Source organism: Varanus komodoensis, unplaced genomic scaffold, assembly GCF_004798865.1.
Source record: "Varanus komodoensis strain SLA01 unplaced genomic scaffold, ASM479886v1 scaffold94, whole genome shotgun sequence".
Classification (NCBI taxonomy): domain Eukaryota; kingdom Metazoa; phylum Chordata; class Lepidosauria; order Squamata; family Varanidae; genus Varanus; species Varanus komodoensis.
The window spans coordinates 1,281,481-1,300,947 of NW_025336646.1; the positions used below are offsets into that span (position 1 = coordinate 1,281,481).

Consider the following 19,467-nt stretch of genomic DNA (forward strand, 5'->3'; position numbering starts at 1 on the left):
TTATTACCAACTATTTTGGTTGTGAGTGGTCACCTTGCTTATGGTAGGTGTAAATTATACATTAAAATAAACATGTAGAGTGTTTAAATAGTCCTAATTTGAAAATCTGATCTGGAACATGCTTCCAAACCAGAACCATCCAACCACTGAAAATGACTTCTTGCTAAAAATCAGGCCAAATAACAGATAAAGAGGGGTTTTATAAAGAGCAGAAAATCAACAATGACTATTCTCTCACATTTTTAAATGTAAACTCTAGCAGTTACTCAGATCTGTGCAACTAGCAGGATCTGATTGCACAGTTTGCCTGACGTAACTGTATTTTGTATATTCTTAAACTATGCCATATTATGGAATTCAACAGGAATTACCATCAAGAGTTTGTGCCATTGCTTAAATCCTCTTGAAAACTGTGAGACTTTGACATGGATTTTATGGATTTTAACTTTTTATGGATTGGGCCATAAGGTTTTTTTTTTTTTACTTTAATTGCATTAGGGTGTAATGCTGTGCATGTTTAGGCAGAAGTCCTTTAACTTCCAACATTAGATGTTGGTTAGGGACCTTTTTACTGTCTAAATAGGTATAAGATTGCACCTTAAAGCTAATAAGAGAATGCATTTAGTTATATCTCACATCCATTTTGCCTGTAAGACATGTTCAGTTGCACAGCACCCTATTTTTCCTATAACTGATTTGTATTTCTACCTTTAAACAGAAACAAAACTGCCTTTATGTAGGAATGGAAATTCAGTTTGCTAAGATTAAAGACAGGAAGCACTAAAATGTCTGTAAGGCATCACTCCCTGGTGGCTTTTCCACAAACAGGCTTTGTCAGACCCAAGGATGAATGGCTTATTCGAAAGAGGACAATTAACATCCTTGAACATTTTCACACACAGATAAGAGTTGGAACTCAATACATGGTAACCTTCAAGATAGTGCTGTAAAACTACAGTGTGTAGCATACTTATCAGGAATGACATTTCTACCTGTTTTCAACAGACAATGTGTTTAAATAAGAAATGAAACTTTCATGGACAAGGGCTAAAGATTCTCAGGACTCTGGAAATTCCATAACAGTTCTTTTCTACAGGGTGTTCATTATCAGTGAGTGCCATAATTAAGCAGCCAATTATTCCATGACCTTTAGAAAATAATTGTTTCCAATGAACACTGTGTTCCAGCAGACAGAGTGAAATGAGACAGAATACAAGGAATAATGGACAGGATCTCCCAGCTTTCCTTTTTTTCCCCTTAATAATGTCCATGACCTACTCCTCAGTGCAGTTGCCACAACTGGGTGTGCCTGATCCACACAAGCATTTTTGAAAAAAAGTATTCTTACTAGCAGAAGGTTCCAAACACTCTTTGAAGGCAGCCCCACATAGACAACATATTTCTCATGTAACACTGGGCTACATACAAACTAAAAATTGCACCCTAGCATCTTTTCGGTTATTTCAAGGATTGTGATGTACAAGTTCCAGCTCACACACTGCTTCATGAGTGTGTCAGAGAAGCTGAGAGTAATGTCACCAGGAGGCCAGATTGTCTCTCCTAGCAGGGTGACCCATGACCACCCTATAGATATTGGCATTTTCTGGAGACTATTTGGGTTGCTTTCAGAGTTAGGTAAACTCATTTCTAGGTTGTGAGGCAATGACATGAGTTACATATGGATGGGCAGGAGAGGCAACTAGTCTTGTGTGCTACTTGTGTGGAGCAAGGCTACCTTTAGTGTGCCAGGATTGCATACAATAAGCATGAAAATCAGCTATTTTGTCATAATGATATTTGGGAAAACTTGGGGAAGGAGAGTTGCGTAGGGCTCATTTATGCCATTCCTATGCAAACTTTCAGCCAAATAGTCTTGCAGCATGAGACAATATCATTCCTAGGCATGTAAATGGAACATCCTGATCTTTTCAGGCCTTCTCCTATGTAGCCACTGGTACATGAAATTAATGGCACTAGCACAATATTCAGGAGGTATTGACTTTCAGTATTACATTTGTGAGATACAAACCTCGCTGAGACGGAATCTGAGTAAATGCAAGCAAAGTTTATTGAAGTGTTTGCAAAAGCTGGCTCAGAGTCCCCATTTGTACAAGGAACAAAGAGCAATTTCTGCATGCTATACATAGGTTTATATACATTCCTTTTCCTGACGCTCAACACTACCCCCGCTTCACCATTGGCTGGTTACTATGGGGTGAACAGTCTGCTCGTGACACCTATTCTTGGAATATTTGCAATACCTCTAATTTCCCCACCTTTCTGCCTCTTTTGCTTCAGTCGGGGACCTTATTTTTCTAAGTGGTACGTGTTAATCCTTTTCTTAGAAAATGGTTCCTCTATAAAATAGCTCTGCTTAGGCCCTTATTTTTATCTTTTTAAAAAGATACAATTCTTTTACTCTGTTTCTCACATATTGCATTTATATCCCGCCTTTTTCCTCCAGATGTGGAATCCAAGACTTAATCCTTACAACGCTAGCCTTGCATGGTAGGCCGGGTTAAGAATGAGTGACTTGACCCAACATCACCCAGCGTGCTAGAACCCGGGCCTCCCAGGTCCCCAAGCCACCACTCTAACCACCACACCGACTCTCGCATTTGCAACTCCTGGCCTATGAGACAAACCAGTCTACCCAAAGCAGCCCCTCGCCCGCTTCGCGCCAAAGCGACCACGTGTCCAGCACTGCGCTCCGCCCCTCCCTTCGCCGACGATCGCTTCTTTTTCTTCCCGCCGCTCCTGACCACGGAGGGGCGGGGGTCTGGGAGATCACGTGGGCGGGCCGGGCGTTGCGGGCGGGCCGGCCGGCGCGAGAGGCGCGCGCAGCGGGGGCGGGGGTCTTCGCCCGCGTGCACTATATAAGCGGAGCAGCGCAGCAGGAGGAGGAGGAGGGGGGGGTCTCCTTTTCTGCTGGGGCGGGATGGAGCTGCCGTTCCCGCTGCTGTGGACGATGGCAGGTACTGCCCCCTCGTCCTCCTGTTTCGGCCCCCGCAATCGCCCGCCCGCCTGCCTCGGCACGGAGCTCAGGGATGGCTGCGTTGCCACGGCAACCGGGAGAGGGTTGCCCTCTTGTCCAGCCTGCCCCCGTTGCTCCGCCTGCCCAGGGCAGCCCGCTCCGTGCCCGCGGCGTGTCTCCGCCAGCTGCTGCCAGAGGCGCGGAGGAGCAGATCGAGGTGGTGGTGCTTTTGTTTCTCGTCGGCTGGCAACCCCAGACACACGCTGGTCAGGAGGAGACGTGCGGGAGGACCCCCGCCCTTTCTTCCTGTCTGCGCTGGGCAAAACCTCACAGCGACTGCAACCCCTTTGCTTGAAGTCAGAGAAGAAATCCAGGATAGACACCTCCGCTTTCATAAGCGAGGCAGATTTAATTGATGTAAGGAGCAATAGCATAGCAGTGAAGAGAATTGGGCATGGCCCTAGTAACCTGTGACCCTTTTCTTTTTCCTCTTGCCCTAGGACTCATGTTGATGCCTCCCCCTGGGGAAAGTACCGCCCAGGTGAGTTCATGGAGCTGCTGAGGGGAGCTCAGAATTGCCAGTGAAAGTTCTGGATTCCCTGCCCCTTTTTGCCCTGTTTGGGCAAAAAGTTCAACTGCAGAAAGAAAGAAAGATAACTAAATAAATCAATATAGACACTTCAGTTTTCATGAGTGATTTCAGCTTAATCCATGTAATGGGGCAAGAGAGGTTGATTTAGGAATTAAATAAAGGGCGTTTTTTGAATGCTTAATATTTCTAGGTTATGGAAGGATGTATGGGTGTGCAGGAGGGGGAGTCCATGAAAGACTTAAGCCTTTGCATTTTATTAGAAGTTAAGCCTTTCCTGTTAATAGCCTAGTTGAAATCAAATCCATAATTGCCTAATATGATGGTAGCTGTTCTATGCAAAATCTCACACAAAACCTTTTCATTTAGTATTTCTCAATTTCTCAATTTCATTTAGTATTTTAAACATCAGGTCATGTATTTAGTGTCTGTGCTTAATAGCATATTTGCTCTACTGAAACAGAACACTGCAGCCAGATGACTGAGTAGGTTTGCTTCCTCTAATTTCATCTACTTTAACACCAATGTACTTGACATAAATAGTTGTATTTTAAAACTGAATAATTTCATAACTGTAAAGGGAAAATTTATTTCTGAGACAGATTTCGTTTTTTACTGAAACTAAACAGCAAAGCACATTAAATGTGCAGGTAGTGTAAACAAATTTTGAATGTATTTTTCCTCATGCTTTCAATTTTCCCTATTTTTTGATTTTGTAATTTTTTACTTCAAGTTTTATAAATTTGTAAAATAAAGAATATTATGAAACTCAAGGGTGCAGCATCAATCAAGCTGAAAAGTTCTAAGCTTATTTTATTGTGAAATGTTGATCATACAGCCTTGCTCTACAGAGCCCTTAAGGCAATGCCTATATTAAATAATAAAACACTAAGCAATAAGAGATGTACAAATGAAGCAGCTAATCATTTTAGTTATAAACTAAACTACAGAAATGAAATAACTGCTTAAGGTTGAAATATGTACATTTTGATTATTTATTCTGTAAACTTAAGATTATATGCAGGTAAACTAACAGTGGAATATTATTGTCATGGGATCTACTTTTAAACTTTATTCTGAATACATACAGATATTTTTACAGTAGCCCAGAAGCAGGGTCTTACACTCTGTTGGGCAATTTTAATAAATGTTTATAGGTTCTTTTCTCTTTGAAGTTCCTTTGTTGCCACAAATCACATATATGCTGGGTGTCATATATAGTTTGTGGGCCAGTATCTTTGGTAGACTTACAGTGCAGCCTCATACACATCTACTCAAGTAACTCCCACTGAAGTAGTTGTAAAATTGCAGCCTTATTTGCAAAATACTGCTTTTCTGGAATTTTTTTCATATATTTGTATGGTATATGTGAACACTTGATGGATAATTAAAATGCAGGTCTGTAGTGATAAAGTCCCAAATTCGACAGATGTGCACCATCCAATAACCAAGGTCATCTCATAAACTTCATGCCTGAATGGAACTTTCCAGCTGAGTTTTACCCAGCTGAGTCCAACATGATGACCCTTATTGATTATCCAGGATGTCTACAACTATTTCACAATACCTGACTGGCATTTTGAGAATGTTTATGCAACCATGCAATTATATTGCTACATATTCAGCATGGTGATCAGCTGTGGTCATTACCCTGTTATATGTCTAAGTTGAGAAAAGATATATATGGACTGAGGTGCAACTTCGCTGTGGGTCCACCTCTGCACAATTTCACTCATCTTGCATTTCCAGCACGCCACTTTGGTTACATGAACAGGTATTTATTTATGAAAAGTGGAAAGTTTTTAATGCTGTGAAGCTTAAAAGAAATGTCAGTAATACAATTTTTAGTAAATGTCAGTTAATCTATTCATTCCCAGCCCAGATGTGACTTGTATTCTCTACCTGGATGTCCAAGGAACTTTAATCCAGTTTGTGGGACTGATGGAGAAACCTATGCAAATGAGTGTATGCTTTGTATGTCGAACAGGTAACTTAACCTTAATTGATCTTATCCTTCTCTAAGGTAGAGTTAGCTTTACAAATAGTCAGCTAGGGATTTAGGTTAATTTAATTTTCAAAGCTCTCAGCAAAAAGTTCCTTTCATACTTGATTTACTGAGCAAGTTGCCCTAGAGCAGTATCCTCTGTTCAGCATTACCTAGTCCAGGATTTTTCTGAGAAGTTTAGGAAAAGCTTCAGAAAATTATGATACAATAGTTAAAAGGAACCAAATGCACAATCCAGTTCAATCCCCAACTTCAAGGCAATGAAATTAATCCATCAGCAATGCCCAGTTCAAAGTATGAAGTTCAGATTACAGTGCTGCAGAAATTGAGCAGACAGGCTACTAAAGGGTTTCTGGTGGCTTGTGCAGAAAGTTTTGCAGAAGTAAGCCAAAGTGTGCACTGTTGGTGGAATGAAAAACACAGCCATCAGTTTATTGGTCTTCATAAAAACAATTCCATGCAAAAATAAACCAAGTGCCACCAAATCTAACTTTTAGGGCCACAAGTTGCACAATCAAGGTAGGGACTTCTGAATACTTGAACTGGCCCTTCTCCAAGAGTTCTGAGATCCCCAACCTCTTAGTTTTCTTTTCCAAATATGAAAGCCATGTGCAATCAGCTACTGATTTGTTTGTTTAGTTAGTCCCTTTTCCAAAAGAAATTGTATTCAATAAACTTTACCTCCATGCCACTGAACCCTTGGCCTCTAGCTTCAACAGACATCCTGGTCTAGGCCCAACAGATACAGAGATTAATTTTAATACATGACAGCAAGTGCGATATCCATAGAAGCACTCACCTCCACTGTACATTATAGCAGGGTGTCAAACCTCTTTCCACTGAAGGACTGGATTCCACTTAGGTGAAATTCTTGGAACTCATATTCCAGTGGTGGGTGGGGTGAATACACCCACAAAGAGTAACTAAGTACACACACAGCCTCCATTTCAGTTCAGTTCTTTTTTAATTCAAATTTTCCCAGTTCAAAACCATGGATACTAATAGGAGCAAACTTTTTGAAGAAAACTTGTACATTCCTAAACTTTGTTCTTCAAAACATATTCTTCAGAAAACTTTGGGTTTTTAAAAAAGAAATGATATATTTCATGCTTCAGTCTATGAGGAAAAGTGTGTTTTTGGCTGAACATTTTCAGAAACGGCATACCAAAATGCACATTTCCCCATTCAAATGAAAAGAAAACTAGATCACAAAATGAGTGCAAGTTGGTTCACACTTAAAAGTGGAGTTCAAATAATTTCAGTGAATTCAAAATCACAGATTCTCCCATCCCTACAGGTAACTAAGGTATAAAATAGAGGTGTATACCTTTTAGAAAGAGGAAAAACAGCTCGTCCAAGTTGTTTACTAATGGGAGAAGGGATGAGGCCCACCAGGGCTCACTGCCTAGCAATCTCCAACTTTGTAAGCCAGTTTCAGTTCCTTCCTAAGATTCTGGGCAGCTCCCAGGGAGGAAGATTGAAACTCACCAATCAATATCATGGTCATGCATCCTCTGAGTAGTTTCTACACTGGCTAACCAGCACAATACTGAGTTAGTCTGAAATGTGTGTACAAATACAGATTTGGGACTATATTGTAACTGGGCTTGGTATATTGTTAATAGATACCTGCAGGAAAAGGAAATAGGAAAAACCTTGTTGCAAGAATCAATATTGCATGCCTTTAACATCAGTATAATAACTTGTTGAAATCTGAAGAAATATATTCACGGATAGGAAGATTCACTAGACTGGCATGCTTGCAAAAGTCTGTTCCATTTTGAGAGACTCTGGCTACCTTCATACATTGGAAGCAGTAGCCATGCTTTTTGTTCTCTCTGTGTGGACCAACAAACAGTCATTTGGTGTGTGTGTGTGTGTGTCTCCCTCCGCTCTCTTATGTGCCCCCTCTCCTTACAGCCAGATTTCACGAAATCTGACTTCTGGGAAATAGCATGATTTCTCTGATGCAGTTTTCCTCAGTATTAGTCAGGTCTCACTCTCTTAAAGAGGCATAATTTTTATCTGAGGAGTGATGGATCAAATGGGTGAGACAATACCCACACATCTACATTGGTATGTGTTCACCATTCCTTTTCTATCTGATTCCTTCCTATCTGTTTAATTTTTTAAAAAATATTTTAACATTTACATGTCTTTTTCACCTCTTTTTTCAAATTGGATATTAATGCAGTACAACTCAGAATGGCTTCAGTGTAACTTTTAAAATCACCTTTGGAAGCTGGGTTGCTTTTCCAGTCAGGGACAGCCATGCCACTTGTGCAAGAGACCTCCTTGTTTTCCTTCCTAGTGCAGCCCCCTGTGCATGCCTAAGATTGGCTATGGAGGGTCTTCCAGCCCTCTAGAGCAGATTGGGGGGTTGCTGCAAGAGGAACTTCATTCTATCAGCTGCTTCGAGTCTGTTAATACTATGTTATTTTTTTCTGTGTGCCAGTTGCTTAATTAGCTGCAAAACAATTTTGAGTGTACCTTTTAAAAATGAAGTGATTGTGCAGTGTAACTTAAAATGCTTTAAGCACAAATGAAAATCTGTTTAAAACATGGTTTAAAAAAAATGAAATGCTCAGAATTGTTCCTGTCTTGCCCATGTGGCTAAGTTATCTTATCCCTAGTACTGGGGATGGAATATAGCAGAATCTGTACACAAAAAGGTGCTGTTTATCCCTCTCCCTGACTTGACCAAGTGTAGAAAGGCAATTTCAATTCTACATGTAGCTTGTAGTAGAACAGCAATCAATCAACACTGGAATGCCTCCAGCATGGGAGAGCTCATGACCTCCTGAGTAATTGCTTCCATTATCATTCCAATGATTGACAGTTCTTGGCAGTAGCCAGTCTATAAGCACCCAGTACATCTAATGCCCCTCTTATTTTCATTTTCTTACAGAGAATACAACAAGGAAATACAAATTGCTTATAAGGCTTCATGTTCATGAGATTAGCTTCCAAGAGGAGAACACATGTAACCGGCATAGAAGTTGAAATCTGCCTTCCATGCTGCCAAAATTAGAGCTAGCCCATTTGTCCTTATCCAACTTGTGAATTTGCTTATTACAGGTGTTTGATTGAAAGCATGGGTGCATGGCTTAATCTTATTTACTAGTGAAATAATACTGGCTGCCAGAACTGGCCTTTGATGAAAGCAAGCCACCCCTCCCAGTGACCCATGACCCCCCCCCCCCCGTTTTCGGTGCTCCGGATTTACACTACTGAGATCTTTCTTTGATTATAATTTCTCCCCTGGTCCTTCACAACTGCACGGATTAGTCAGTGGGCATCCCTCCTATCAGGTAGCCATCAGTGCATTTGTGAAAGACTGATTAAAAAATAATAAACCAGATGGCTGTGTTGTCTGAATGGCTTGTGCATGGTTAACCAACAAATCATGCCACTGGATTCAGATGACACAACAAGCCACCATGGCTTATTGTGTTGAGTCAGTCCAGTCAGTGTGGATGGGGTCCAGATGATACTTAAGGTTGCCTGAGGGGGCCAGCTAAACCTGGCTAATAATTGGGCACTGTGGGTTCCTCAGGCACTGCCTCCCCTCTTCTCACCAGTCTCTGTGCCAGTATCCCAGGTGCTCCACAGGAGTGCTGAGGGGAGCAGAGATGACAGCAACCAGTGCTTTCACTATCTGCCATGTGTTTTCCTACTCTTTGCTCCTGCTGCCGCTGGCAGAGAGGGTGCCCTTGTGAGCATTCCTGCTCTCCCAGCACTGGCGGGGGTGCCAAGTGGGGAAGCCAGAATGGAGGAACATGAGCCAGCCTTTTCCTGGTGTTCATTCATGGTGTCAGTGTAGCAGAGGAAGGACAGGCACGTTGGTGGCGGAGATCCCCAGTGCTGCGTCTTGCGTGGGCACAGGAGGCATGTGGCCTCCAGGAGCCAAGGCTGATGTGCATCAAGGGCACAGAGCATCGGCTTGTGCCCTTACAGAGCAACCTGTGCATGTGTGGTCCCACCAAGTGCAGTGGGCTTACTCAAACGGAGTGGATCTTTAACATGTATAGTCCTCATTGCATCCTAAGCTGGTGAACTTGCCTCACAGTTCATCTCAGTGACGCTGCTTAATATTTTAAGAAGTTACTTTTAGCAACAAATATTGGTGGTGAAAAAATACTGCCCAAAGTACTCAATGGAATGAGCAGCTTCACAAGTTCAGCATTACGTATTAGTTTATTGCAGTTTTAATTCGCTTGGTCACAAGAGGGCACCCAATCCTTTTAGAAATAAAGCAGGAAGAACAGTTAATGCTGCAGTACAAACAAAAGAAGCAAGACCCAGCACATGAATACACACAGCAGAGTCTCCCTTTGAGGGGAAACAAACAGACCTGAATTCTTACGCTGACTTCAGGAGCCATCTTTAGTGCATTTAGACAATCTTAACCTGGTGCTGAAAACTCTGAATTCTCAGCGAACACATTCCGACTTTTCTTTCTACCAGGTTCCAGATGTGAGGGGCTGAGAAGGCCTGATGAGGAAACACAGGGCCCCTGAGCTCTTCCATTCAAAATCAGCGCCTCCTGAAATTGGTTTTCTTTTAAAAAGAAAAATCCTTGGGACACTGTGACCCAACTTTGTGTGTAATTTGTAGCTTGCCCCCTACTACACAAGTGAAGATGCTGGTATTGTGAACTGCTGTCATGGAAAGGCGCCATGTATGAGCTTGTACAAGGTGATAGCCAAACTTCTATTTGTAGCACTTGCTCTATGTTTTGTTCTTACATGCCACTGTTTTCGAGCAATGAATATGCATTTGGGAAGTGGCTCTTGGCACTCCAGATCAGATAATGCATTTTCAAGCATGGGAATGATTTTCTTGCTTGCAAAACCATCATGTGGCAGAAAGCCACACCTTCACTAGCTTTCCCTCCAGTGGTCACAAACCTTCTCCTTTGCACACAGCTGACTCATCCTAGGTTCTGAATTGCTGGAATGCAGCTGCGCATGTAACTCCACAGCAGTGTATCTACTTTTGTGTGCAACTCTGTAAGCCTTGTGTGTATAACCACACTGCATATTTGTTACCCTTCAAACACGTCAGGGCAGCTTACAACAAAATTCTTTAAACCCTGAAAAATAGCAAAGACAAAAAAAGTGAAATGCAGAGCATCTCTAAAACCAGCATAAAGACAATTTAAACATAATTCAAGGATAAAAGTTTTAAACATTTTCAGCTTGGGAAAATATAAAAGGCGTTTCCCTGGCACTGAGAGGATGGTCATTGTGAGCCTCTGTAAGGAAAGCATTCTGAAACCAGGGCTCCACCATTTTTGCAATACACTTTTTCTTCCCTTCCTTTATTACATTGCATTTATATCCCACCTTTCTTCCTCTTGCATCTTCCATTTTATCTTCACAACAACCCCATGAGGTAGGCTAGGCTGAGAGTGAGTGACGGGCCCAAAGTCACCCAGTGTGTTTCAGGGCTGGGTGGGGGCTGATATGCAGGTATCCTGGATTCCCAAGTCCAGCACAACTGTTGCACCACACTGGCTATCAATGAGTTTGCTGTTGCTGAGTCCACCTCAGCAAATTGCTGCATTCGTGTAAAAAGCATGACTGGTGGATACACTGGTTTTTGGAGACAGTCTTTGGAGGGCTGCAGCTGGGACAGGACAACCAGGTGGACTGCTGGGGTTAGAGTGGGAGAACAAGCACGCTAAGGAGTGAGAAAGAAAAGTTTTCCATGAGGGAAAATGGCTGCATCGTGCTACCAACTGCCTGCTACAGGCTATGTTTACCATCTAGACCTTAGCCTAAATATATTTTATGCTGAGCTATTCAGAACAAGCACAAAAAGCACTTTTATCTGATGAATTTCATACACCTTCCCCTTGCCTTACAGCATTCTGAAGTAGAATATTGTTCATAACCAACCTAACTTTGCAAGGAGGGAACTTGCCCGTCTCCTAAACTGGTCTGACAGAAACCATCAATATCAGAAGCTGAGGGTTATGCACAAAACCCGCAGCAAACTGTTTACACCCATGGAAGGGTGCCAGGAAGGCTTTCCTAGTGCAGGAAGCACTGCACAACTGACAACAGCTGGGGATGCTAAACCGCCCTCCTGCACCACAATTTGAAAGATGTTTCTTCAGCCGTATGAGGAAAGCTGCTTTTCGACATTCCATGATGAAGTTAACTCCCACTTCAGAGCTATGCAACATAGAGAGCAAGAACGACTCAGCCCACCTTCCGGAGGAAAAGGAAAAACAGAATAGATGAGATCTGTGTGGGCCTTACTTCACTTAGCAACTCCAAAACTTTGACTCTTGTTCACATGCTAGATAAAGTCATCATGGGTAAATTAACTTTCAGAACACCATGGTATATGTTAGGCAGTGGCCGTTATTTTGAATATGCCAACCCCAGCTGACAGTTGCTGTGCCCTGCCATGTTGTGAGAAGCCCAGAAACGGGTTGTGCAAAGGTCAGACAGCCCACACATAGCCCCAGAGTAACCAGACAACCCCCCCCCCCCCCACCACCACCACAAATTCACACTTGCAAGCCAGGGCAACTGCCTTCCAGGGCTTACATCCTCAAAATGGTGGTCAGCATGCACTGTGGTAGCCTTACACATTAATCCATGTGGCTTATCATGATATGCAAACAAAATTAATGATTTAGCCTGCAGTCGTTTAGTCTTCCCCAACTGCCTGTTGTCCTTCACATGTGTTGGACTGTAACTCCTTATTCCCAGCAATCACAGAGTGGTTGCCCGACACGTTGGAGAGGATCATGTCAGAACATTCTGACCATGTCAGAACATTGGTACAAAGCATCTCTTTGCAGTCTGCATTTATTTCCTTAGGGTTCCCTGAAACTCTTTTATTCTTATTCACAAAACTTGTGCCTTAGGAATCTTTCAAGAATTGGTTCTCAACTACTCAAATTCAGAATTGGAGGGGCTGATACATTGAAAGGGAGAGGTATTGTATAAGCAGACAAGCCCACCTAATGAGATAGATAAATCAAGAATAATGATATACTTCATTGAATCAATTTAGGCAGTAGGCTAATCTTTTTATAAGGAATACAGATTTACTTTTGGGTTTGAGATTTCATACAATTCTTTGTACAGAAAGAGAACTAGTTCTAATCTGCCTTTCTTAGTGTTGTAAACTTAGTTTTATAAACTAAGAAAGTTTGCTTGCTTTTTCACCCAGAAGACCTTTCTTTGCTATCCCTTTTCAGAGAAAATTTACATCCTTCTTAAACTGGCTACCAATATTTCCAAGTTAAACCACAGACCAGAACATGTTAGCTAGTCAATGCTTTGACAATACACCAAAAGCTTTTATGTAAGAACGTTGCTGGCTGCTATTGTGTAATGTCACACATCCCCCATTTTCTCCTCACTACCCAACAGTATTTAATGACTGGATGTGCTTTGCTTTGTTGGGCTACAGGGCGGCAGTTGAAGGAGAAGGCTGCTGCAACAGTGGCAGTCTGTCTAGCCTGCTGCCCTCAGTAAGCCTCTGAGCAAGCTGATATTTGGCCTTTCATCTGACATCTTGAAAACATGGTCAGTTATTATCTACTAATACAGAGATGTTACATAATGTAACAGTGGAGTATTGATCATTCATGCCTACTTGGCACCCAGCCTACCTTGCTCCACCCTAGTTTCATGCTGGTGATACAGTCTCCATGGTTCTGAAGCAACAGCTTAGGTGGAGCAGCTCTGAGGTCCACTGCAGAAGCCCTGTGAAAATGGCTCACTCTCCCAAAGGTGTCAAGTGAGAAGTAAGCCATATATGACAGAAAAGAACCCTGAGCAGATTAGTTATTGTTGAGCAAGGCCTTTGTCAGGTAATTGCAAAGATGTGTCTCATCCACATGCTGCAGTATGTCAGAGGCTACGACCCAATTCTTACACTATGACAACATGGCCATGATTCCCCTGTGGACTCCTCCCACTCTGCTGTTCTTAACGGAAGAACATGGAGATGACATGGGAGGGACATGATCCTCTGGGAAGGGCCACACTAATATCACACTCCTAATCTGGCCTTTGATGCAAGTGCGCTTCTTGCTATACAGTTGCTCTTCCCAGTGCAGTTTCTCTAATCTTTCATTAGTGGGATGGGTTAGAATTGGAGCCATAGAAGAACAACTCTGCAGCTCCCAGATTTAAGATGTCCCTGACACAGAGAAGTATTGCCACACTGGTTAATCTCTCAGGTGTCCCAATTCTGTCTGTCATTCTGGAAATGAAAAGGTATTCTAAGGGTCTAAGGGCTAAACTGGACATGACGAAATGGCCCAGTTAAGTTATCCACTAGTCAGCCCTATTCTCCCGGTGGGGGGGGGGGTTGGCTTTGTACATGAAAAGGTGTGTGCAGGTGAAGGATGCAAAAGCATCCCACAGTTTACCTTCCTGTATTCTGCGACTCAAGTACTTTCCCTCCAGCCCAGCTCACCTGCAGTAGTGGAGCTAGACTGGCAAAACATACTCCTAGAAAGGAACCTAGCAGGGAAATGGGAGAGGAAAGATTATTTTTTATCCTCCCTTATATGTTTCTTTTCATGCCAAGAAACAGACTCTCCCAAAGTCCATCCACCCTTCACACTTGACATATGAACAAGTGGCTGCCCCATGATTTCTATTCCAGCTCCTTGTGTCACTTGTGAATGTTTCCTCTGATGCCAAGTGTATGATTCTTTTTCCCCTCACTGTACAAATTGTCCTATTGCCAATACAGTGAAACATAGGTTATAACTGCCCAAATATTTAAGGCCCAATCCTGTGCATGTTTAGACAGAAATGCTCCTGCTGGCTGGAGCATGCTGGGAGTTGTAGGCCTTTTTCTGGATTGCACAGAATTGCACCCTTAAACATTCTAGAAAACAATCTTTAATATGCGCTAAGACAATTGGAATGGATATCTCACATTAACCCCAAATTTCCCTGTTAGGATGTGTAAAGATTTCACAGGTCAACTCAAGAGGGAATATTGAATTCAGCAGCCATAGCCAAACTGAGTAGAACCCCCAGTTGTATGGATAACGCTGCCTGACTGGTTAGATGGACAACTGAGGTTGAAACTGATGGACTTCACCATGCACAGGCGATTCTGTCCCCCTGGTTTGGCCCATCCTCAGATGATGCAAGAGTGGGGCAAAACTGGGCCTGCTTTGGCAAGAGAGCATGTTCAGCAAGTGGTTTTGTAAAGAGTGCTTTCTTCTTTGCTTGCTGCTAAAAGAGGGAGGGATTAAAGAAATGTGAAGGCTCCTTGTGCCCCAGTGAAAGGCTAAGGTCTGTGTGGAGTCTGATTCCTTTGGCAGGCTGGGTCTCAGTATTAACCTGGCTCCTGGGAAGGGGAGATCTTCCACCCAGTGAAGATCAGCCCTGGCTCTGTCATATGATGACTTGCCGGAAGCCTCGGAGCCCGTACCTGTTGCCTGCTGCATGGAAATCAGGGCAGCAGCTTTGAGGAATGTGAGGGTGGCTGTAGTCCGGAGAGTGAGCTTTGTGCAAGGAATTCCTAGATGAACTCTCAGCCCATTTGCCACCGACTAGGTTGCTCATGATCACTCGAGATGTTCTCTGTGTGCTCTTGGACTGTCAGCCTCTCTTAGCCCAAGCTGAATTCTAGGGTTGCTGCGAAGGTAAAGTCATGTCTGTCATGCGGGATTCCATGAGAAGTGAAAAACAATAGCTGAATAGTTAGTTTTCTTGCCACCCTCAGTTCATGGGACCTTTTTGCAGCATGGGGTGGATACACCTTCTATGGCACTTGCAAAGATTTCTGATCTGAAGCATTTTGAGCCCTTAAAAGAAAGAAGCAGCCTCAAAACCTTAAGGGACACTAAATAGCTAGAATAACATTATTGCTCAAAGCTATCATATACTCAGAAGAATGAAGGGACGGAGCTTTTCCTGGACCAGACTGTGCCATGCAGGATGGGTGCAGCAGTCCTTGGGGACTCCAGCATGGAAAAACCTCATTCAACACAGAAAAGTAGCTTTTCAGAGGAAGAGGCCTAAACCAACATACCTGATGATGGTCATTATGATTCCTGGGTGGAGGGTAGGCTATTAACATACAAGGTCCACCCAGACATCCATATCTGTAGCTACTATGAAGAGTTTTTATTCCCTTTGAAGGCATTTCCCTTTTCAGAAGGTATGTCCTTGTTACCATAGAAGGTAATACAGAGGTAGTGAGAGAAAAGACTCCATCTCACAGTGGCCAGAGGGGAGAACAGTAAAGTTTTCAAGCCTTTGATGTGCACATAAATTGCTTTTACAGTTACAGCAGGGGGGTAATGTAAATACTAATAAAGATATTTTAAAATAATGTAAAATTAAGGTTGGCCAGGTGTCCTCCCTGATAGAAGATGGTTGTTGATTGGAAGGAAGGTCTGTTTTCTGTCTGTACAACTCTGTTTGGAGGATTATTTAGGCCAAGGTAATGAGCCACAAGAAGGAAAAGTGTGAGAGCAGACCAAAGGTCTCTCTAAACTAACATTTCTCTGAGCCCAGTTAGCTGTTGGCAGGGTGAGGGAGGTTATCTCCAGCTCTTGATTCCTAATAACTGATCCTGCAGATTACAGGCAGCCGTTAGGGCATTCACAGCCTTAATCTGGAAACTGTCTAAGTTGAGGTCCTTCTCCACACTGTAAGAGAGCAAATGCCAGAGCTGTATCTGTTCAATATATCAAGTTGTCCTTTTTGTCGGTCTTGATTCTCCCACCGTGCAGCTTCATTGTATGCCCCTCCACACGAGCATCAGGGCAGCAGACTGAGCAAGCGCGCAGGTCCAGCTATCCAGGCTGTGGATGACATATTGGATGTGGATGACATGACATATTGCATTTCTATTTCAGTTATAGCAATTATTTCTCTATTTGCATCTCTGCATACAAATTAGCAGAGGTCCACCTCAGGTAAATCTCCTGTTCTGTTTCTTGTCAGATGGTGCATCTCTTCTCTCTTTCTGGTGCTATCTCACGGTCCTCCAAGAATCTTCCACAAGGAGGAATTAAAGGTGATGGTCAGCTTCTGTGGCTTGTTCCCAGTACTGAAAGCCCGTCAGAGAACTTGTGCTATGGACAAAATATGAATGTCACAGGTAGATCCATAGAACTAGTCCTTAGAGAGATTCTCCTCTGAATATGGCAGTTCCAAGCAGAGAAGAGAAGCACTCCTAGATCAGAGCAATGACACTTCTTGTCCCCCACTCTCTTCCCAAGAGTGAACCACAAGCTGGACCTGAGCAATCATGTGCAAAATGCTTGCCATGGGTTGGTGCCTGTTTGCCAAGCCCTACGTTTCTACACCGGCAGTTCTCCAGATGAGCCTCCAGCATCACAAGAATGTAAGGAGAGCCTTTTGCATCAGACCAAGGATCCATCCTATCTAGCATGCCGTTCACACAGTGGCCAAACAGCTGTCCACCGGAGAACTGCAAGCAGGGTGTGAGCACAACACTTCCCACCCACTCCGTTTAATTAATTATTTGGGAACACCGTATGAACAAATGTTCCTGCACCCCAGCTTGAAAGCATTATTCCTTCAAGTCACACCTTCTGTAGCCATCAGGTAACCCTACCAAAGCTTTCTGTACAAGGAGGCGATTTTGTTCCGGTTGCCTAGCATTGCTTCTGAACAGGAGTCATGAGATTGGAATGCTGTTGAAGAAGCGCATCCCACGTCGCTTCTGAAGGCAGGGCGGCACATGCCCTCCGCATCTGAAACTGCATGCCAATGCAGCATAGGAAGTCTGCCCCACACATGTGCCCTAGGCTGTAGGCACCCATTCAAGGAATGCTTGAATTCACAAGGGGAGCTCAGTCAACTGCCACCAGCCGAGTTAGGCAGGGCATACCTCTGGAGTCATCTGTTACCTTTTGGTGGACTAGACTGACCTCTTGTCTAATCCGGGAAGGTGATTCGCAAGGTCTGAAGCAGGCTCAGAGAATGAGCACCTCCTCGAGGAAAGAGATGCATGACCCTTTTTGTGCCCCCTCCTTTAAATCGCAGCACTCCACAGTTTTTTATAACAGTCTACTATGAAATACTTGTTGGAAAACTCACTGTGAATGCAACCCATTCGACAGACAAAGCAAGGACTGCAAAGGTGGGCAGAATTTAGGGTTGCTTTGCCAGGGACAAAAAGAACAGATAAGTGTCCCTAAAAACAGGAGTGGCGAGATTTAGGGGGTTCTCTACTTTTACTTCTAATAAGAAATGAGCCATCTCAAGTCTGGTGCCAGTACTGTTAAGTATTAGCACACAGGAATTACCATAGAAATATCTGGCTAGCAGTGACACAATGTTTGAGAGAAAAATGGGACAAAGTGAAATGTGCAGTAAATAATAAAAACCAGGCAGAAGTCCAGTCCAATCTGTTAAATCAGTCTCCGAGTCTCTTCAACCCCAAGGGTCAGGTCTTGGTATGGAAGGATTTTGGGAGGCTGGGAAAAAGACAGTTTAGCATTTCCCTGACATTTACTGCATACTTTTTCTCTTGCTGATAAAATACCCTGAATTCATTTGGCCACCAGTGATGGGATAAACTAGCAGAACAGCCGTCCCAGAATCCGCTGCAATGGCAAATGTGAGCTTTTCCTTGAAGGAGTTTGGTTCAGGTCTGCAAAATCTCCTGTTCAGGCAATTGTTGCTTTTTTCAGAACTGTGGCAGAGGGAGGGTGCTATCCCATGCGGCTGCCCACAACCCTCTCAGTGCAGGGGATTGTGGGCATGAAGTCAGGGGCTGGAGCAGTGCAGAGGCAAGGATTTCAGCAAGTATTTTCTGCACTGCAAAAGAAACAGATGGCTGACTTTGCAAAGAAAGTGTGCTCTTGGGTCAGAATCCCAGTGCCAGCAGACGCAGGATCATTGTACCCCAGGTGTACGAGCATTTAACTAAATTGGGGTACATGGTACAGGAGGACTGGGAAAATTCTCCATCAAAGCATCAAAGACAAAAAGAAAATTCAAGGTGACCTAGGCAAGCTAGAACACTGGGCTCAAATATGAGCCAGCAATGCAATACAGTTGCAAAAAAGGCAAACACTATTTTGGGATGCGTAAATAGAAGCAGCACTTCCAGAATGAAAGTGGTACTAATTCCCCTTTAGTCCGCACTAGTCAGAACTCACCTGCAGTCCTGTGTTCAGTTCTGGGCACACAGCATTTAAAAAGATGCAGAAGAACTAGAAAGGGTTCAGAGGAGGGCAACAAAGACGATCCAGGGCCTGGCCACTAAGCCCTTTGAAAAGAGGACGAGAGAGCGGGGCATGTTCAGCCTTGAGAAGACAACAAGGGGATATGATAGCACTCTCTACAAGTACCTCAAAAAGGCTGCCACAAAGAGAAAGGAAAAGCCACAAACAGGAAGGAAAAGACCTCTTCTCATTCATCCCTGAGCATAGGACATGGGACAATGAACTTAAACCACAGCACATCAGATTCAGAATAGACACCAGGAAAAGCTACCTAACTGTCACAGCAACACAACAGTGGAATCCGTTGCCAAGAGATTGCCTGGGCTCTCCTACACTAGAGACCTTCAAGGTGAAACTGGACACCTGAGTGGGATGGTGTGACTTGGCATCCTACAAGAGCGGGGGTTGGACCCAGTGGCCTCCTTGGCCCCTTCTGAGCCTACTATTCTATGAATCTAGGAAAAAGCCAGTACACTGACTGGCAAGCAAATCCATTGCTAAATCCTAACCATTCTGAAGGCAGTTCAACCAAACACTTTGACCAATATACTACTGAATTTTAAGTGTGTACTGGCTTCTAATAGCAAGCCACTAAGTGCTGGGGCATTTTCTCCCTCACTTTGCAGAGAAATGCAAGAGCAATTGTTGTATTGCTCCTAAAGTAAGACAAGCAGGATTCAAATATGACTTTTGAT

At 43.4% G+C, this 19,467-nt stretch overlaps 1 protein-coding gene across 1 annotated transcript; it reads left to right on the forward strand.

Moving 5' to 3' along the window:
• The first annotated feature begins 2,936 nt into the window (after nt 1–2,936).
• On the forward strand, nt 2,937–8,644 carry SPINK2 (serine peptidase inhibitor Kazal type 2). Its single transcript, XM_044418931.1, has 4 exons — nt 2,937–2,975; nt 3,475–3,515; nt 5,441–5,550; nt 8,477–8,644. Exons 1-4 carry the CDS (start codon nt 2,939–2,941, stop codon nt 8,523–8,525), a joined length of 237 nt encoding a protein of 78 aa, XP_044274866.1. The 5' UTR covers nt 2,937–2,938; the 3' UTR covers nt 8,526–8,644.
• Nucleotides 8,645–19,467: the final 10,823 nt, after the last annotated feature.